Raw genomic sequence first — 14,867 nt, 5'->3', positions numbered from 1 at the left:
TACCACAGCAGCTCTGATACTCATTCAGCAAGAAGGGTAGTGCAAACAACTGCAGTAGGTAGTCCTCCCCTCATCCCTCCCTCCCTCATCCCTCCCCCCTCATCTCTCCCTCATCCCTCTGCCCTCATCCCTCCCTCCTTCATCCTACCCTCCTTCATCCCTCCCTCCCTCATCCCTCTGTCCTTCTGCCCCTCATCCAACGCTCCCTTATCCCAGTGTCATTCATCCCTCCTGTCATCTCTCCCTCATCTCTCTGCCCTCATCCCTCCCTCCCTCATCCTTCCCTCCACCCTTCATCTCTCCCTCCCTCCCTTAACCCTCCCTCCCCCTCCCTAACTCATCCCTCCCTTCTTTATTCTTCCCTCCCTCATCCTTCCCTCCTCCCTTCATCTCTCCCTCCCTCATCTCTCCCTCCCTCATCCCTCTGTCCCTCATCTCTCCTTCCTTCATCTCTTCCTCCCTCATTCCTCCCCCCTCATCCCTCCTTCTTCTTTCTTTCCCTCTCTCTTTCATGATTTTGAGCCTCAAACTCAAGGTATAGTCAAGGATGGCTCCAAACTTCTGATCTCCCTGTGTCTACCCCTCAAAGGCTGAGATAGAGCCCGGAATTCTGGGGAGGTGTTCTGCCCACCGAAATTCTGCCCAGAACTTGTTACATTTACACTAGTTGATTTGTTTTGGTGGCAGGGGCCGTGCCTGCCACCGCACTCCTGGAGGTCAGGTCACAGGGCTCAGCTCTCTCCTTCCACCCCATGAGATTTCAGAGATCCAAACTCGGGTTTTCAGGCTTCTCAGCAAGCACTTTTTTACCCAACTGGATCATGCCTGCCCAGAAGAGTCTCTTTAAGAGTAATACATCTAACTGTTTTTCTTGGCTACATCGACCACACTAGACCAGAGAGGAGCGTCATGGGTAGGGCACTGGCTCCACTGGCTTAGAGACCAGGTCTGCTTCTCTAGAGCCCAATGGGGGAAGCCAGGCATGCAGCATGCATCCGTGTGCTCCTGCAGTGAGGTGGAGATGGGGACCAGAGAACTCCAAAATCTCACTGGCAGCCTGCCTGGCCTGCTCAGCTGAGGTGGAAGGATTCTGGCTCAAGTAAGGTGGCATCTGGGGACCAACACCTGTGGTTGTCATCGGATCCCTACTGCTCCCAAGTAGCAAGTGAGTCTCACCTTGAGAGACTCCCATTTCTCACCACTGTTGTACCATTTGACAGGTTCTGCCCACGTCACATCCCCTATTGACGCTTCCCTCATCTGTCTAGTGTCCTGAAGAGTGCTTTTGTGTCCTGTTTGCTCAGGGCCAATGCTGGGCATCTGTTTACATATTGCATTCATCCTGTTGGATGCAATGTTTACTTGAATCATTTTCCCACATTTTAGTTTGTTGCGGCCCAGCCTGGCCTTGAGCTAAGCACATAGCCCGGGCTGACCTCAAACTTAACTCCCTCCGACCTCTGCCTTCCAAGTGCCGAGATGAAGGGACGTGCTATCACGCTCAGTGACTTTTTTTTTCTTCCCCAAATCTAAAGTGGATCCAAATTACTGATTTGTAAGGGGTGAAGCGTGCTGCCTACTGCATGCACGAGTGAACTCCTGTGAGAAGGGTGACAGGCAGGGCCCCAGAGATGGGACTGGAAATGAACTCTGAAGGGGCTGTACGTAGGGGTCTCTTTGGGAGGGAATTTAAAAATCACCTCACTGGCTGAGGGCCATGGCGGCCCAGCTGCATCCACGTCCCACGAGCAAGACTGTGCTCAGAGACACTTTACAGCTGCTTTAGAACAGCAGTGACACGGCTGGAGGGCTGGCCCAGCGGGGAAGAGCACTTGTTGCTCTTGCAGAGAACCTGGCTCTGTTCTGGGCAGCCACATAGCCTCTCACAGCCCCCTGTAACTCTAATCCCATTGGGGCTGGTTCCCTCTGCTGCCGACTTTGGGCATTGCATGCAGTTTGGTAGACACAAGTAGATGCAGGCAAAAACACATAACAATAAGTAACAAACTTAGAAATGATCAGTGAAAGTATAATCTTAAACAAAAAAAAAATAGTCCTTTAGCCAGGCATGGTGATGCACACCTTTAATCCCAGCGCTCGGGAGGCAGAGGCAGGCCAAGCTGTGTGAGTTCCAGGCCTAGTCTACAGAGTGAGTTCCACGACACCCAGGGCTACACAGAGAAAAGAAACCCTGTCTCAACCACCATCCCCTTTAAAAAATAAAATAAAATAGTTAAAGAGCCTCTGTACAGAGCCAGGGGAGAATTACCTAGGAAGATGGCAGATGCTGGGGCTCAGGCGTGTATGGGGAAGAGCTTGGGAAGGCAGGAGAGTGGGGCTAATAGGCGCCTGAAATAGCAAGGGACAGAAACAGCCAGCCCAGTGTCTCCTCCAGTGCCAGGAAGAATATGTGGAGTTTGAACCCTGGAGACAGGGCTCTCCCAGGGGCGGGGAGCTTTTCCTCACGTGTCTTAATACAGAAAACCAATTTGTGCACATTATATATACTTAGATGTTCTTATTCACGTTCATAGGAAAAAATATGAAACTAATGTCCCTGTCTTGCATTGCGCAGGTAAATTCTGGCGGTCAGATGGCATCAGCAGTGTCTATTACAACCGAGAAGACAGGCTCCTAACCTTCAGTATGGATACTTTGGGCCCTGTGACCTTGATTCAGGATGCTCACGTGAACATGCCTTACCAGTCCTGGGAGATGAGTCCCTGTGGCATGAACAAAGTCCTTCTAATAGTGAAGACGGTTTTCATGGAGCTCCAGATATACATCAAGGTGAGGGACGCCATGGCCCGCCCATAGTTAGGCAGTGTGTCCCCAGGCAGGCATGTAAGATGTCTCTGGAGCTGTGGTTCATCAAGTAAACAACCAACAGTGTGTAAAAGCGAGGCTCCAGCTTGTTTCCGGGGTCACTGGGTCACTGGGGATGGGTCAGTCATCTCAGACGACTGCCCGGGGTGAAACTCAGAGTGTTTGATCCACCATCCGCACCCTGGCCTCTAAAGCCCATCCTGCTGAGAGAGACCAGTGCCCTCAGAAGCGCACAGCCTTGGAAGCCCCGGGAGAAGCTGATTCCTGTGGGAGGCTGAAGGCGGAAGAGTCACTGCATATCAGCCTCAGGGGCTTTCTTTGGCAGCTTGGAGATGTTTAAAGCTGACTGGTGATGAGGGTGTGACCCTGAAGGTACTTGGAATCATTGGTGACTTTTGTGATGTGCAAAGCTCAGTTGTTTTAGAACAGGCGGGAACTCCATCGGAATACAGCAGAAAGACCATCAGGATTCAAACCCACAGGCCAGGCATAGTGGAAGACATCTTCAATCCCAGCACTCGGGGCAGAGGCAGGCAGAGCTCTGTACAAGCAATCAAACCAGCAAACTAAATAAATAGAGAAAGCCTCGGTGGCTATTGGCTGACATCCCAGGACTGTCACTGTCACAAAGGCTCCTAAAACAGTGCAGCCTTCCCTCAGTCTGTTAGGAGACATTTACTTTCGAGTGTACTGGGTATTGCCAGGTTAGGCTTCCAAACACCCTGTCCCTGTGGCCAGGAGGCTCTGTGCAGGGCTGACGTCTACTGAGTGTTTGTTTATTGTTATGCTGTGTTTTTGCCTGCATGTATGTGTACCAACTGCATGCAATGCCCAAAGTAGCCGGCAGAGTCAGGTTTTACAGCTCACCTCCTGCGGGTGATGATTAAGCTCTTAAATAAGATGCAGCTGGTCCAAACTGACGTCTGCTGCAACTGTGAAATATGTGTTAGATTTTGAGCATTTGGTATGAAAAAAAAATTGACCTCATTTTTGCACCTAATAGATCCTGAGATCTCTTAGATATACTAGGTTAAATGGCAGTAACTGTTCACAGGGAGGGTGCATAAATACCAACCCTGTGTCCCTTCAAAACCGGGCAGTTAGAGCATGCGTTAAGAATACTTCTTAGAAGGACAATCATGCTTGCCTCAATGGCCGTTTTAATTCAGAACGAGCAGAGTGCGTTCACATCTTTTAAGATAGAAAGATCTGAGACACCACTTTTAATCCCTCAAGCACCCAGAGGGAGCTTGGAAAGTTTGTGAGCTTCCTGGGCAGTGCTGGGGTCCTGTGGCCCAGCTTCCAGAAGAGTCCCAAGACAGACCAGAGGCATTATTTAGTGTGGTGTAGCCTAGGGTTTCAGAGGTGGTCTAAAGAGCACTAAAGCTGGAATAATGGTTTCCTTTCTCTTCTTGAAACTCAGGAAAACCTCTGCATGCTGGCTTCAGTGAAACTGAGGGGCAAGGGACTCGAGTTTCATCTAAAAGGAAAATGGATGGCTCCTATACCCTTCATTCTGGCTTTGAAAGAGGCCGGGCTGAACATCTTCCCTGCTGTATACTCCCATTTTTATGTGGTCATCAACAATAAGGCAAGAATGTATCTCTCTAAATTTAATGTAGTGGGAACCAAGGACGCTGCTGCAGTTCAACTGTGTCAGGGAAAACACCAGGAACCCAGGTTCCTCTCAGCTAAGATCAGCAGTGTGGTGAGGGGGGTTTGCGGTCCACACCGTCACTGCTGTGCATTGTCTTCGTTTTCATGCAGGGACCACCAGCCCACACAAACACGTCCCCATGGCTGTGTGCTGTTCTGTGCTGCTCCAGGGACTTGGCTCATGAGTTCCTGTGTGAATTTGGGGCTCCTAGAGAATAGGGCTTGCAGATGGCTCTAGCAGCCAGCCTGGCCCCAGAGTGCAGGCACCTGGTAAAGCCCCGTGGTGATAAATGGAAACGCAAGTGCTCAGATTTGTAGGCAGAAGAGCTCTGTACCCAAGAACACCGCCACCACTCTCTGGGGCCCTTTCGCCTGTCAGTAACTGCGTAACACCTGTCAATCGTGTCCTGAGGGTCTGGACGTAAATGCATAGGTAGAAAGGTTTGCAGAGTTAACTGTACTTACTGCTCTGTTCCTGCCCCTGCCCTGGGAGCAACCTTCTACCAGAGAAAGGAACATAATTGAAATGGTCCTGAAAAGTAGGACCACACACAGTCCTCAGCAGGGTGCCGCGTAGAGCCTTGGACCGCAAGGTGTGTGGCCATCAGAGCTGGAGAGTGAGGTGGGTATGCCTCAGGGGGTGTTGGGGAGGAGGCTCGCTAGGTGGAAAGCACAGCTGCAGCCACACCCTGGGAGAGCAGCCCTCGGTCTGGTCTGCTCTGCCTACGCTAGGCTAGGAAGGATGCAACGGTAGGGGTCGGCTCACAGAGGTCAGCTCACAACAGCCTTAGTGGACACTCTTCACCTTAGGGGGTGTGCAGAAAGGGAAAACCATTGCCTAATTTTGAGAGTAGAGCCACAGAATCCGATTTCAACCTTGAAACGAACCCTTCTGTCTGAAGGACAGACTACAGAGAGGTCTGATGGAGACGACGCTTGCGGGACATTGTAAGACTGACTGTACGTATCCTCCCGTGGACAGGTACCCCAGGTGGAGTTGAAGGCCTATCGGCAAATGGCCCTGCTGAGCTCTGCCTTCTCGTTTGGCTGGAGCAAGTGGAACATGGTCTGCAATTCCACAAGGGTTGTGATTCGGGTAAAGTGTGCAAACCCAGAACCTAGAAAACACCCGAGAAGGGAGGGAGGGTGTGGCCCCCTCCACCTCTCAAAGATGTGAAATGAGCATTCAAAACCAAGTTCTCAAGTTCTGAGTTCTAGCCTCTCAGACCTTCACCACTATAGTGCCAAATGCCGTGCCATTGTGTCTGTGTTGACTCCAGAGCAAACAGGAAAACCATGTGTGTGGGAGTGTCTGTGTGGCTCATAGCCCTCTACGGAGGCCAGGCATTCAGCATAACTTCTGACACATCACTGTGTATGAGTAGGAAGGACACTGTTTTCATGCTCAAGGTTGACTGAGTTTCTCTCCGAGTTGTGTGGGAAGCCAGGGTCTCATACACGTTGTGTACCAAGTGCCCCACCCCTGAGCTCCGCCCCTGAGCTCCGCCCAAGCTCCACCCCCCAGCTCCATTCCCGAACTCCACCCATGAGCTGTAAAGCTGTAAAGCTTTCCTTGTTGCTCCCTACTTGAGTACAGCCTCCTTGAGAGCTGGGTCTCACTGATGCAACCAGTGTCTCTGGTTTGGGTGCCCGCTGCGCCCTCATCTCCCAGAGCGGTAGCTGGGCACAGCATAGGCACCCGGGTACCAACCAATGCTTGCTAGATGCTTCATGGTTTAAAGCAGTTCAGAACCACAGCACGCAGAGTGCCTTTTGCTATGTTTGCCAACATGCTCCTTTCCTTCCAGCACTGGGGAGGCTGAGCCAGCCTGGTCTACCTCATGAGAGACTTATCTGCAAGCTGGGTAATTTGGGTACCCAGCAGTTCCATCTTCCTTCCTTGTGTATGTTTGGCAATCCCAGAATTCACGTTCTCTTTCTAGGTGAGGGAACAACTGTCAGAAGAAACAGAGCACCATACCTGGTCGCTCCTCATGTTCAGTGGTGACAGAGCGCAGATGCTCAAGATGCAGGAAGAGAACGACAAGTTCTCGGAGGCCCTCAGGGAGGGCACCGAGTTCCACTCCACCTTGTACCACATGATGAAGGACTTCGCCTCCCCCGTGGCAATGGAGAGGGTCAGGCATTCGAACTGCCAGTTCATCGACTCAGTGTGCTACATGCTGCTGTCTATCCGCGTCCTCAGCTATTCCTAGCTATTCCTAGCCCTTACAGCGTGTGTAAGCATGGTGGACCCTTATACCGAGAGGAATCAGGTATCTTTCCAGTCAGCCGCTAAAGTGATTTAAGAGCACCAGGCGTTCCAGCCACACTGCACAAAGATTTGAATGGTCTTTATTTGGATACATCTCAATAAAGTCTGATGCCTCTCACTCAGAAAGCTCATTAAAATACCCTAGGTGGGGTCCCCTCCCTTTTGTAGTCCCCTGTGCTTTTGTTGGGGAATAAAAAGATCCCAGCTGCTGAGGACCCTAGCTTTGCACTATAGTTACTAAAAAAAAGTTACCAATTTACAAATCTCAGAAGGAAACGTTAAAATCCAAGGGTACATTGAGCTGCACGTCAGTCACACTGGCAGTGGTCCATCATGCCCGAGTCTGGTAAATGGCCATAAGATGTGTTCTAGAGACAGCCAGGAGTCCCCCTCCTGTGTGGGCGCAGCCTCCACGGCTGTCTGGAAGAGCTGACCTGTGAGGAAGCTCATCAGCGCTGCGATCAGTATGATGATGAGCCCCGTGAGCCAGAGTGCTCTGTTGGCTCTTCTGAAGGACGCCTGCAGGTGAGTGACCCAGGAAGCCACTGAGCTGCAGCTGTGGGGAGGGCACAGACGGAGAGGGTGGTCACTGAGTGGGGCCTGGAGACTCTCCTTCGTTCAGGGGACACTGGTCTCTGAGTGCCAAATAGCGCTGCCTTAGATGCACGCTAGGATGGAGCTCTTGGCTTGGGGCACAGCCTGCTCCCCAACATTGATAACTATTGGAAAGAACTAGGCCTGCCTCAACCCTAAAGACGTAATGTAGGCACGCACGAACTTCTAACATGCATCCACCTCATCCTTCAGTCAAGCAAAGCAGGGTTAGTGTACTTCCCACTACAGTCTGCAGCCCTCTGCGCTCCCGTTCAAACGAAAGAAAACCCAAGGTTTCCATCTGCCTCATTAACCTCCGCCCTAGCCTCCACAGTCCGCCCAAGCCAGGGCTTTCACTGCCCTTAAAAGCAGCTGCTGAAGCCAGAGACTGGGAAGGCCTGGCTCCAAGCCAAGGCTGCCTGGACCGAGGTCAAGTTCCTGCCTGGTGTAAAACTGTTAGGTGGGGCCCTTCTATAAAGCAGTCTGATCAGTAAGCTTAGCCCAGTGCCCTCCATCCCCCGCCTCGCCTCCGCCCCGCCCCGCCCCCTGCCCCACCCCCACCCCTGCCCTCAGTAAGCACAGCTTACATTGTGCCCCTGTCCCAGGCCAATGTGCTGCTTCTCCTCTCAGAAAGGCTGGGCTTCCTGGTCCCCTCCACTGCCTCTTCGCCTTGTGGTTCTGGGGCGTCTCTGGCTCTGCAAGTAAGTTTTGACACTAATGACAAGATTCACTCATAACTCAGAGTGCTCAGAAATATCACATTCTAAATATTCGCTCACAAAACTTACTGGAATTTAAAATAACATCTGTGTAGTATAATGGTCAGGTGAGACCCACAAGGGGAGGTTCAGGAAGAATTACAGAAGTCAGTCTTAGCCTCCTCTAATCAATAGCATGGATGTATATGCACATCTGTAACCACATTTTTAAAAGTATGTTGATAACACATTTCTTGAAATGATGAATACTTAATAGAAGTTTATTATCATATTTCAATATCTTCTACAAGCAGCTGAGTGCATTTGTAGTAGAAATTTTTCTTTGTTTTGAGACAGAGTCTCATGGTCAGCCCTGGCTGGCCTCACACTTGGGGAGACTCTCCTGTCTCCGTTCCTCAGAGCAGGGATCCCAGGCGGGCTCCTCCACTTTTGGATTCTTTTTGATCGTGTTTTGGATCAGTGCTAACATGGAATACAGGCTATGTGTATTAAAGGCATCTGAACATATTCTGAATGCTAAGCTAGTTAAAGCCAAGGAGGCTACATGGAGTCTATTTTAAATCATAACCTAGGCAGGGCTCCCTCCACCTAAGCAAACTTACTTCTGTAACTGAGGGCTCCTGGTTGGATATGAATTTGGAAATCCTTAGCTCAACACTCCCAGTTGCCAAAGAGGACAGTGTCTGAGGAGGGGCCTGAGGCACACTCTGGTGAGTTCCTGATCTCAGTCTCTGTTTACAAAGCCTGAGTAGGAGCTTTAAGCAAACGGTCTCTGAAGGAGGCACTGGGCATGCTCCCCACGTGGCTCACAACAGATCCACCACTATATCTAAGGGGGAGTACATGCCACAGGATCCCGGGATGTGCAAGATGCCTATGGTGTCTCTTCCTGCTGCTCGGGACTGAGGAAGGATGCTGGAGGCGCTCTGTGAATGTGAAGTCACCTCAGAAGAAGAGATCTGAGGGAGATGATTTAACAGGTGTCAAAACGGAAAAGCAAGGTGGGGCGAGGAGGCAGCGTGATGCGAAACGTTGCCACTCATCTTCCCTGCTCTGCTTTTCACTATGGAAGCACGCAGCATATTTTAACTTACTAAATTTGCTAGCTTTGGTGGTGACACCTGTAATCCCAGCATTCAGGAGGCTGAGATGGGACAGATTGCTATTAGTTTGAGGCCAGCTAGGGATACATAGCAGCCCCCATTCATCAAAAAGACAAACATTGCTGAGCAGAGAACCAAATGGCCCTCCTTTATGCAAGACAGATGAGTACACACATCACAAAGGGCCATATGTTGTACATGTAAATGTGTTCTGTATCCGTTCCCCATGTTAGCACTCTAAGGTGGTGATTTCCCTTCTATGGCTCTGATGATAGGCATGCCTAGGTCTGGGAAATTCCAAGGAATTATTTAACTTAAAAGGTTGCCATCCTGAGGGCTGGCGGAGCCACTCTGTTCCCAACTGACATTTATAAAGCGGTTCACAGCTGAGGCTTTGCCAGTTGATGCCCTTGTCTCCACTGAGCTGAAGTGGCCACCACTCAGCACACCTCAGCTCACATCATGTCACAGACACCCCGTGAGTCACCTACTTCACGTCACTTCTCTCGTCCTCAGCGTCGGCCCAGGAATAGGTGCTGATGAAGCGATGCAGCGAGGGGCGGTGCTCACCCTGCTTTGTCCCCAGGATTCTCCTACACAAAGATAACGGCCATAGGTCAAACCAATCTGTACATGTTACCACTGCTCTCCCTCCCCGCTGCCTAAGTCAGTGCAGAAACCACACTGTCTTGCTTTTTTTCTTTCTTTCTTTCTTTTGCACACCAAAGTAACTCTTATTCCCCGATACAACTAGCACAACGGTCAGTTTTCACATCTGCGCTGCTGCCCGGACTCTGAGCGAATCAAAGGTTATTATCAACGCTCATGTGCTTGAGACCAACTTTCAGCGGGCGGGCACAAGTCACACTTACCAGCTGCTCGACCGCCGGCTGAATCTGTCATTATTTTCCATGCCTGACACCTTCCGAGGTTTGAGAGATCATAAAACAGGTGTTCAGTGAAGGAATGACAGTTTTGTCACAGAGACGAGGACCTCCCCAGGTACTCACCAGCCCCACATTTCCAAGATTCCTGGGCAAAGAGGCAATGGTCACTCTTCGAAGAGAAGATGGCTACCCAAGAGAGAAATGTGCAGTTAGAGAAATCCTAACATCCTCTGCCATGCCGCGTGCCATCACGCAGGCGACACCCGAGGATCTTACGTGGAAAAATCGCCTTTCAGAAATACCTTTCCATCCATATTCCATGCCCCCCAACCTCTGATTTATATAATTCAGCTAACCAAGAGTGAAGTTTCTTGTCTGGGCTTTCATTTATCTGTCTCGAGCTTTTTTCCTTGCTGAGTCACAACGTGCGTGTCTGCCCTGAGAAACATGGCAGACATTTTCACATTTATGATGATTTACTATTTCTCTATGTCTTCATGGATGAAAAACTGTATTGCAATTTAGCCAAATGTATTTGTTTTGTCTCTCTTTGTTATCTTCGCTTCCATGCTTAGGAAATTCCAGCTCAAGAGGAAGCCAGTATTCGCCACATTTATAGCTTCTCCTGTAATTTTCTCAATTCATTTATGATTCATTGAACTTGTGCTATATTTGTTTTAACTAACACAGAGAAAAAAATCACACACCAAGGGGAAATCAGAGGCTTTGATACACGTTTGTGGTGGTGTGATGTCTAAGTCAGCCACATACCTCTCCTCAAACATTATCACAAACATTTTATTTATTTATTTATTTATTTATTTATTTATTTATTTATTTATTTATTTACCATACCACTAAGCAACAGCACCCCGGGCTTGGGACTTCCCCAAGTCTCCCTTAGCCTGGGGTAACCCCCATTCTATGCGTGAACTCACTGTGTAGTGGAGGGAGTCCCCCCGTCTCAGGCTTGGAGTGAGCAATGTTTTCAGACTTCATTATAAATGAGACGTTATATTTCAACAAACGAATGTGTTTATTGGCCTTGAGATTTGCATGGGGGTATTATATAGTATTTTGTAGCTTCAGTAAGTATCATTCATGAATAAAATGTATTTTAAGCATAGTAAATAATCTAAAGGGATTCCAATGGCCAACTTCCACCATCAACTCCGTTGCGTTAAGCAGCCAATTGGGCATTACTGAGGGGCACTGTTGGGTGTGTCTCTGCAGGGACCTCCTGACTGTGGCTACCACTCCGTGGGCTCTCCTCCTGCACCATCCTCATCCTGCCTCCTTCCTCAGCAACACGACTTTTGATTTTTAGACAGGCCATGGAGGTGCCCAGGAAACAGGCTGTGTGTCCCCCATCTCAGTGTCCCCTCAAGAACAAAGTCGGGGTGTTGTGCTGGACTTCCAGGGCAATTTTGCAGAGGGGAATGAGTTGGCCTTTTCTCTTGCTTTGGGACTTTTTAGTAAGGAAGCTGCCTGGCTCTGAAGTAGAGATATGAGCCTCAGGGCTGAGAGTAGTTGGGATGGGGTGCAGGCAGGGGGGACGGGGCACAGGGAGGGAGTTTGGGGGTGCAGGCAGGGGGCACCTGTAGGGATCCTGAGGATCTGCCTGCTCTATGCTATCTGCTTGCCTGGCCCAGCTTTTATTTAGAGAACACAAGATTGTGCTACTTTGGCCTTCCTCGAGCTGCTGGGCCTTTCTGGTCGACATACAAACAGAACACTGTACTCACAAATCATATATGTAGAGATACACATGTATATATCCATGCAGGTGAATTTAAATCAGCTTTGTGATTTACGGTAAAAGGCACATAACTTCAAATACTATCTTAACATTTCATGAGCATTTCATCAACATTGGTTAATTATGAAATCAGTAATTACCTTGGAATTTAGAGAAGATGAACGCTTTTTAATCTGACAGTCATCTGAAAGGAAAACCATTTTCACATGAAAAGTTTTTGAGAATTATTTTATGTGTATGTTTTCCCCGAGTGTATGTCTATGCATCGTATCAGATCTCCTGGAACCAGAGTTATGGCTATCTGTGAGCCACTGTCTGGGTGTGGGATCTCTGGAAAACCACCAGGTGCTCTTACCCACTGAGCCATCTCTCCAGCCCCCACAGTTTCCCATTTTAAAAATCACATTCATTTATGTCAGGTAAAAGTCAAACAGGATTTACTAAGGCCTCTGTAGGAGACTAAGACAGGGAGATTGCTGAGTTCAAGGTCAGCCTGGGCCATTAACTCTTTATAAGAATTTCCTTGGTCATGGTGTTCCTTCACAGCAATAAAACCCTAAGACTTCTCTCTTCCAATCCATCAGACAGCTTACTGTGCCAGGATCAATCACTCCTTCAAGAATCTAAAATCTCCGTTGGTGGGTGTAGCTTGTTTATCACACATCAGCATGTGTGCAGAAGAAACCAGTTGTAATACACCCTAGCTAGACACTACAGTCAACTGTTACATACCCTGGCTAGACACTACAGTCAACTAACACACCCTGGCTAGACACAACGGTCAACTGTAACACACCCTGGCTAGACACTATAGTCAACCGTAACACACCCTGGCTAGACACTACAGTCAACTGTAACACACCCTGGCTAGACACTACAGTCAACTATAACACACCCTGGCTAGACACTACAGTCAACTGTAACACACCCTGGCTAGACACAACAATCAACTGTAACACACCCTGGCTAGACACTATAGTCAACTAACACACCCTGGCTAGACACTACAGTCAACCGTAACACACCCTGGCTAGACACTACAGTCAACTATAACACACCCTGGCTAGACACTACAGCCAACTGTAACACAACCTGGCTAGACACAACAGTCAACTGTAACACACCCTGGCTAGACACTACAGTTTACTTAATGAATCAGATTAAGTACCTTGTCTCATCTCAGTGATCTAATTAATTTAATAAATTTTGAGAATATTACCAAAGAATCTTTTCTGTCTTTTTTCTTAATATTTTATATAGAACCAAAGAATGAGATATTTTTCTAATATAACCTTAACTTAAGGATCTTATTCTACAATGTAGCAAGTTAGTACAGGAGCATGAAAGAAGAGACTTTTAGGAAAGTTTAACTATTATCCCCCACCCCAAATCTATGTAGGCCAGTCACAGTGGGACGTAACTTTATCCCAGTACTTAGGAGATAGAGACAGGTAGATCTCTGAGTTTGAGGCCAGACTGGGTCCATAAGAGAGTTCCAGGACAGCAGGTCCTACATAGAGAGAACCTGTCTCAAAAGATAAATAACTGAAAAAAAGAGAGAAAAAGAGACAGAGAAAGGAAGAAAGAGAGAAAGAGAAAAAAAAGGTAAAAACCCAAAACTAAAAACACTGTGTGTGTTGCACACACACATGTGAGTGCAGTGCCCATGGAAGACAGTAGAGAGCACCAGACCCCCTGGAGCTAGAGTTGCGGGCAGTTGTGAGCCACTGGACAGGAACCAAGTCTGAGCGTCAAGCACTCCTGACGGCTGAGCTAGCTCTCCAGCCCATCACTGCCACCTCGAGGGCTGTTACCTTCATCTGGCAGAGAGTTAAAAGACCTGTCGTTCTGCAGCAGTGCTTGCTTCAGATCCTCCAGCTCTGCGTGCTCTTTGGCGTACATCCGCTTCAGGTTCTCCACGTGCTGGATCATCACCTCCACCGCTCTACTCACCCGGCTTTCCTACGAGAGCCAACTCCCGTTAATAGCACCGTCCTCCACGCTCAGGCGAAACAGCTCCATGAGAAAAGTGTTTGTGTGTGACTCTGACCACCTCAGTCCCATCCGTGCCACCCACATTGGGGATAAAGAGTCAGCACTTTCAAAGTTGCCCTCTGACTTCCACAGGGGCACTGAAGCAAGTCCAGCGTGCACACACACACACACACACACACACACACACACACACACGATGCTTATCAAAGACTGTGTTGGAAGATTAGATTAGGGTCCAACATAAGCAGGGCCATTTTGGAAGCCATTGTGTTAGTACAGCAGAGCTGACTTGGGTGCAGATAGTAAATACACCAACAGAAATTGTGGCTCTATTCTCTTGGTGGTCCAAAGATAGAACAATGAGGTACAGAGGAGACAGGAGTGTTGAGAGCTTCCCTCCCCTCCAACACACACACACACTGGCTCTGACCTGTGCCACTAGAACTGAGGGGGACAGTGGGTGGGGAAGGATCCAGAGGGTCTGTAACTTTGAGGATGCTAAACACAGGATATATCAGGCATCAGCAAAGACATGCTGAGCTCCATCTGCATCTCAGGGCAGAGCATGAGGTGATGCTCAGAAGTCAGGGAGCCACCTTGGAACTTGTGAGCACACGGGTTGAGTACAGATGCTGAGAGGGTGAACGGAAGGAGATCTTTGGCTCTGTGAGGCCCGAGAGAAAGGGTGGGGCCATTCAACAGAGTAGCCTGTAGGGTAGAGGGGAAAGGCAGGGGTGCAGAATAAGGATGCTGAGCTAAAGAGCAGCTTAAGGAAGGCAAAGACTCACGCTGGTCCTGGGGGTGTGCAGGCGGTGGTGGGTGTAATAAAAGCAGGTTTGTGGGGGCACAGCATAGGGCTGGTGAGGTTTAAGAGGATACTAGAGGGAAAAGACTAAACATGAGAATCGAAAGACTTGTTCTAGAACAAAGGAAGAGGAAAGCAAGATGATGGCCAAAGAAAGCAGGGGCTTGTGGTGGGGGAGGAAAGCGAGAGAGCATCTTTGATTTTTAAGATGGCATCTCACACCATGCAGCTCAGTCTAACATTCAGCA

At 49.1% G+C, this 14,867-nt stretch overlaps 2 protein-coding genes across 32 annotated transcripts in view; one reads left to right on the top strand and one right to left on the bottom strand.

Annotated features, from left to right (window-relative positions):
• Positions 1-6,917, top strand: part of Casc1 (cancer susceptibility candidate 1) — a 36,185-nt gene extending 29,268 nt beyond the window's left edge. For 12 of the 19 annotated variants that reach the window (XM_017321646.1, XM_006506973.2, XM_006506971.2 and 9 more), the window contains 4 exons: positions 2,576-2,790; positions 4,250-4,417; positions 5,465-5,578; positions 6,426-6,875. In XM_017321646.1, the coding sequence (XP_017177135.1) occupies positions 2,576-2,790; positions 4,250-4,417; positions 5,465-5,578; positions 6,426-6,698 (770 nt within the window). In that variant the 3' untranslated portion in view covers positions 6,699-6,875. Of the gene's footprint in view, positions 1-2,575; positions 2,791-4,249 lie in introns of those variants that run through there. The other 7 variants (XM_030255462.1, XM_006506970.2, NM_177222.4 and 4 more) reach the window with 6 other exon arrangements.
• Lrmp (lymphoid-restricted membrane protein) overlaps positions 6,821-14,867 on the bottom strand; it is a 63,215-nt gene continuing 55,168 nt past the window's right edge. For 12 of the 13 annotated variants that reach the window (XM_011241570.3, NM_001281981.1, NM_001281980.1 and 9 more), the window contains 7 exons: positions 13,634-13,781; positions 11,960-12,003; positions 10,184-10,246; positions 10,046-10,095; positions 9,665-9,766; positions 7,939-8,046; positions 6,822-7,313 (listed from right to left, as the gene is read on the bottom strand). In XM_011241570.3, coding sequence (XP_011239872.1) covers positions 7,070-7,313; positions 7,939-8,046; positions 9,665-9,766; positions 10,046-10,095; positions 10,184-10,246; positions 11,960-12,003; positions 13,634-13,781 — 759 coding nt within the window. In that variant the 3' untranslated portion in view covers positions 6,822-7,069. Of the gene's footprint in view, positions 7,314-7,938; positions 8,047-9,664; positions 9,767-10,045; positions 10,096-10,183; positions 10,247-11,959; positions 12,004-13,633; positions 13,782-14,867 lie in introns of all 13 variants that reach the window. The other variant, NM_001361633.1, reaches the window with a different exon arrangement.

This window comes from Mus musculus, chromosome 6 (assembly GCF_000001635.26).
Source record: "Mus musculus strain C57BL/6J chromosome 6, GRCm38.p6 C57BL/6J".
Taxonomy (NCBI): domain Eukaryota; kingdom Metazoa; phylum Chordata; class Mammalia; order Rodentia; family Muridae; genus Mus; species Mus musculus.
The sequence above is the reverse complement of the archived record's forward strand: the minus strand, read 5'-3'. Positions and strand labels throughout refer to the sequence as shown.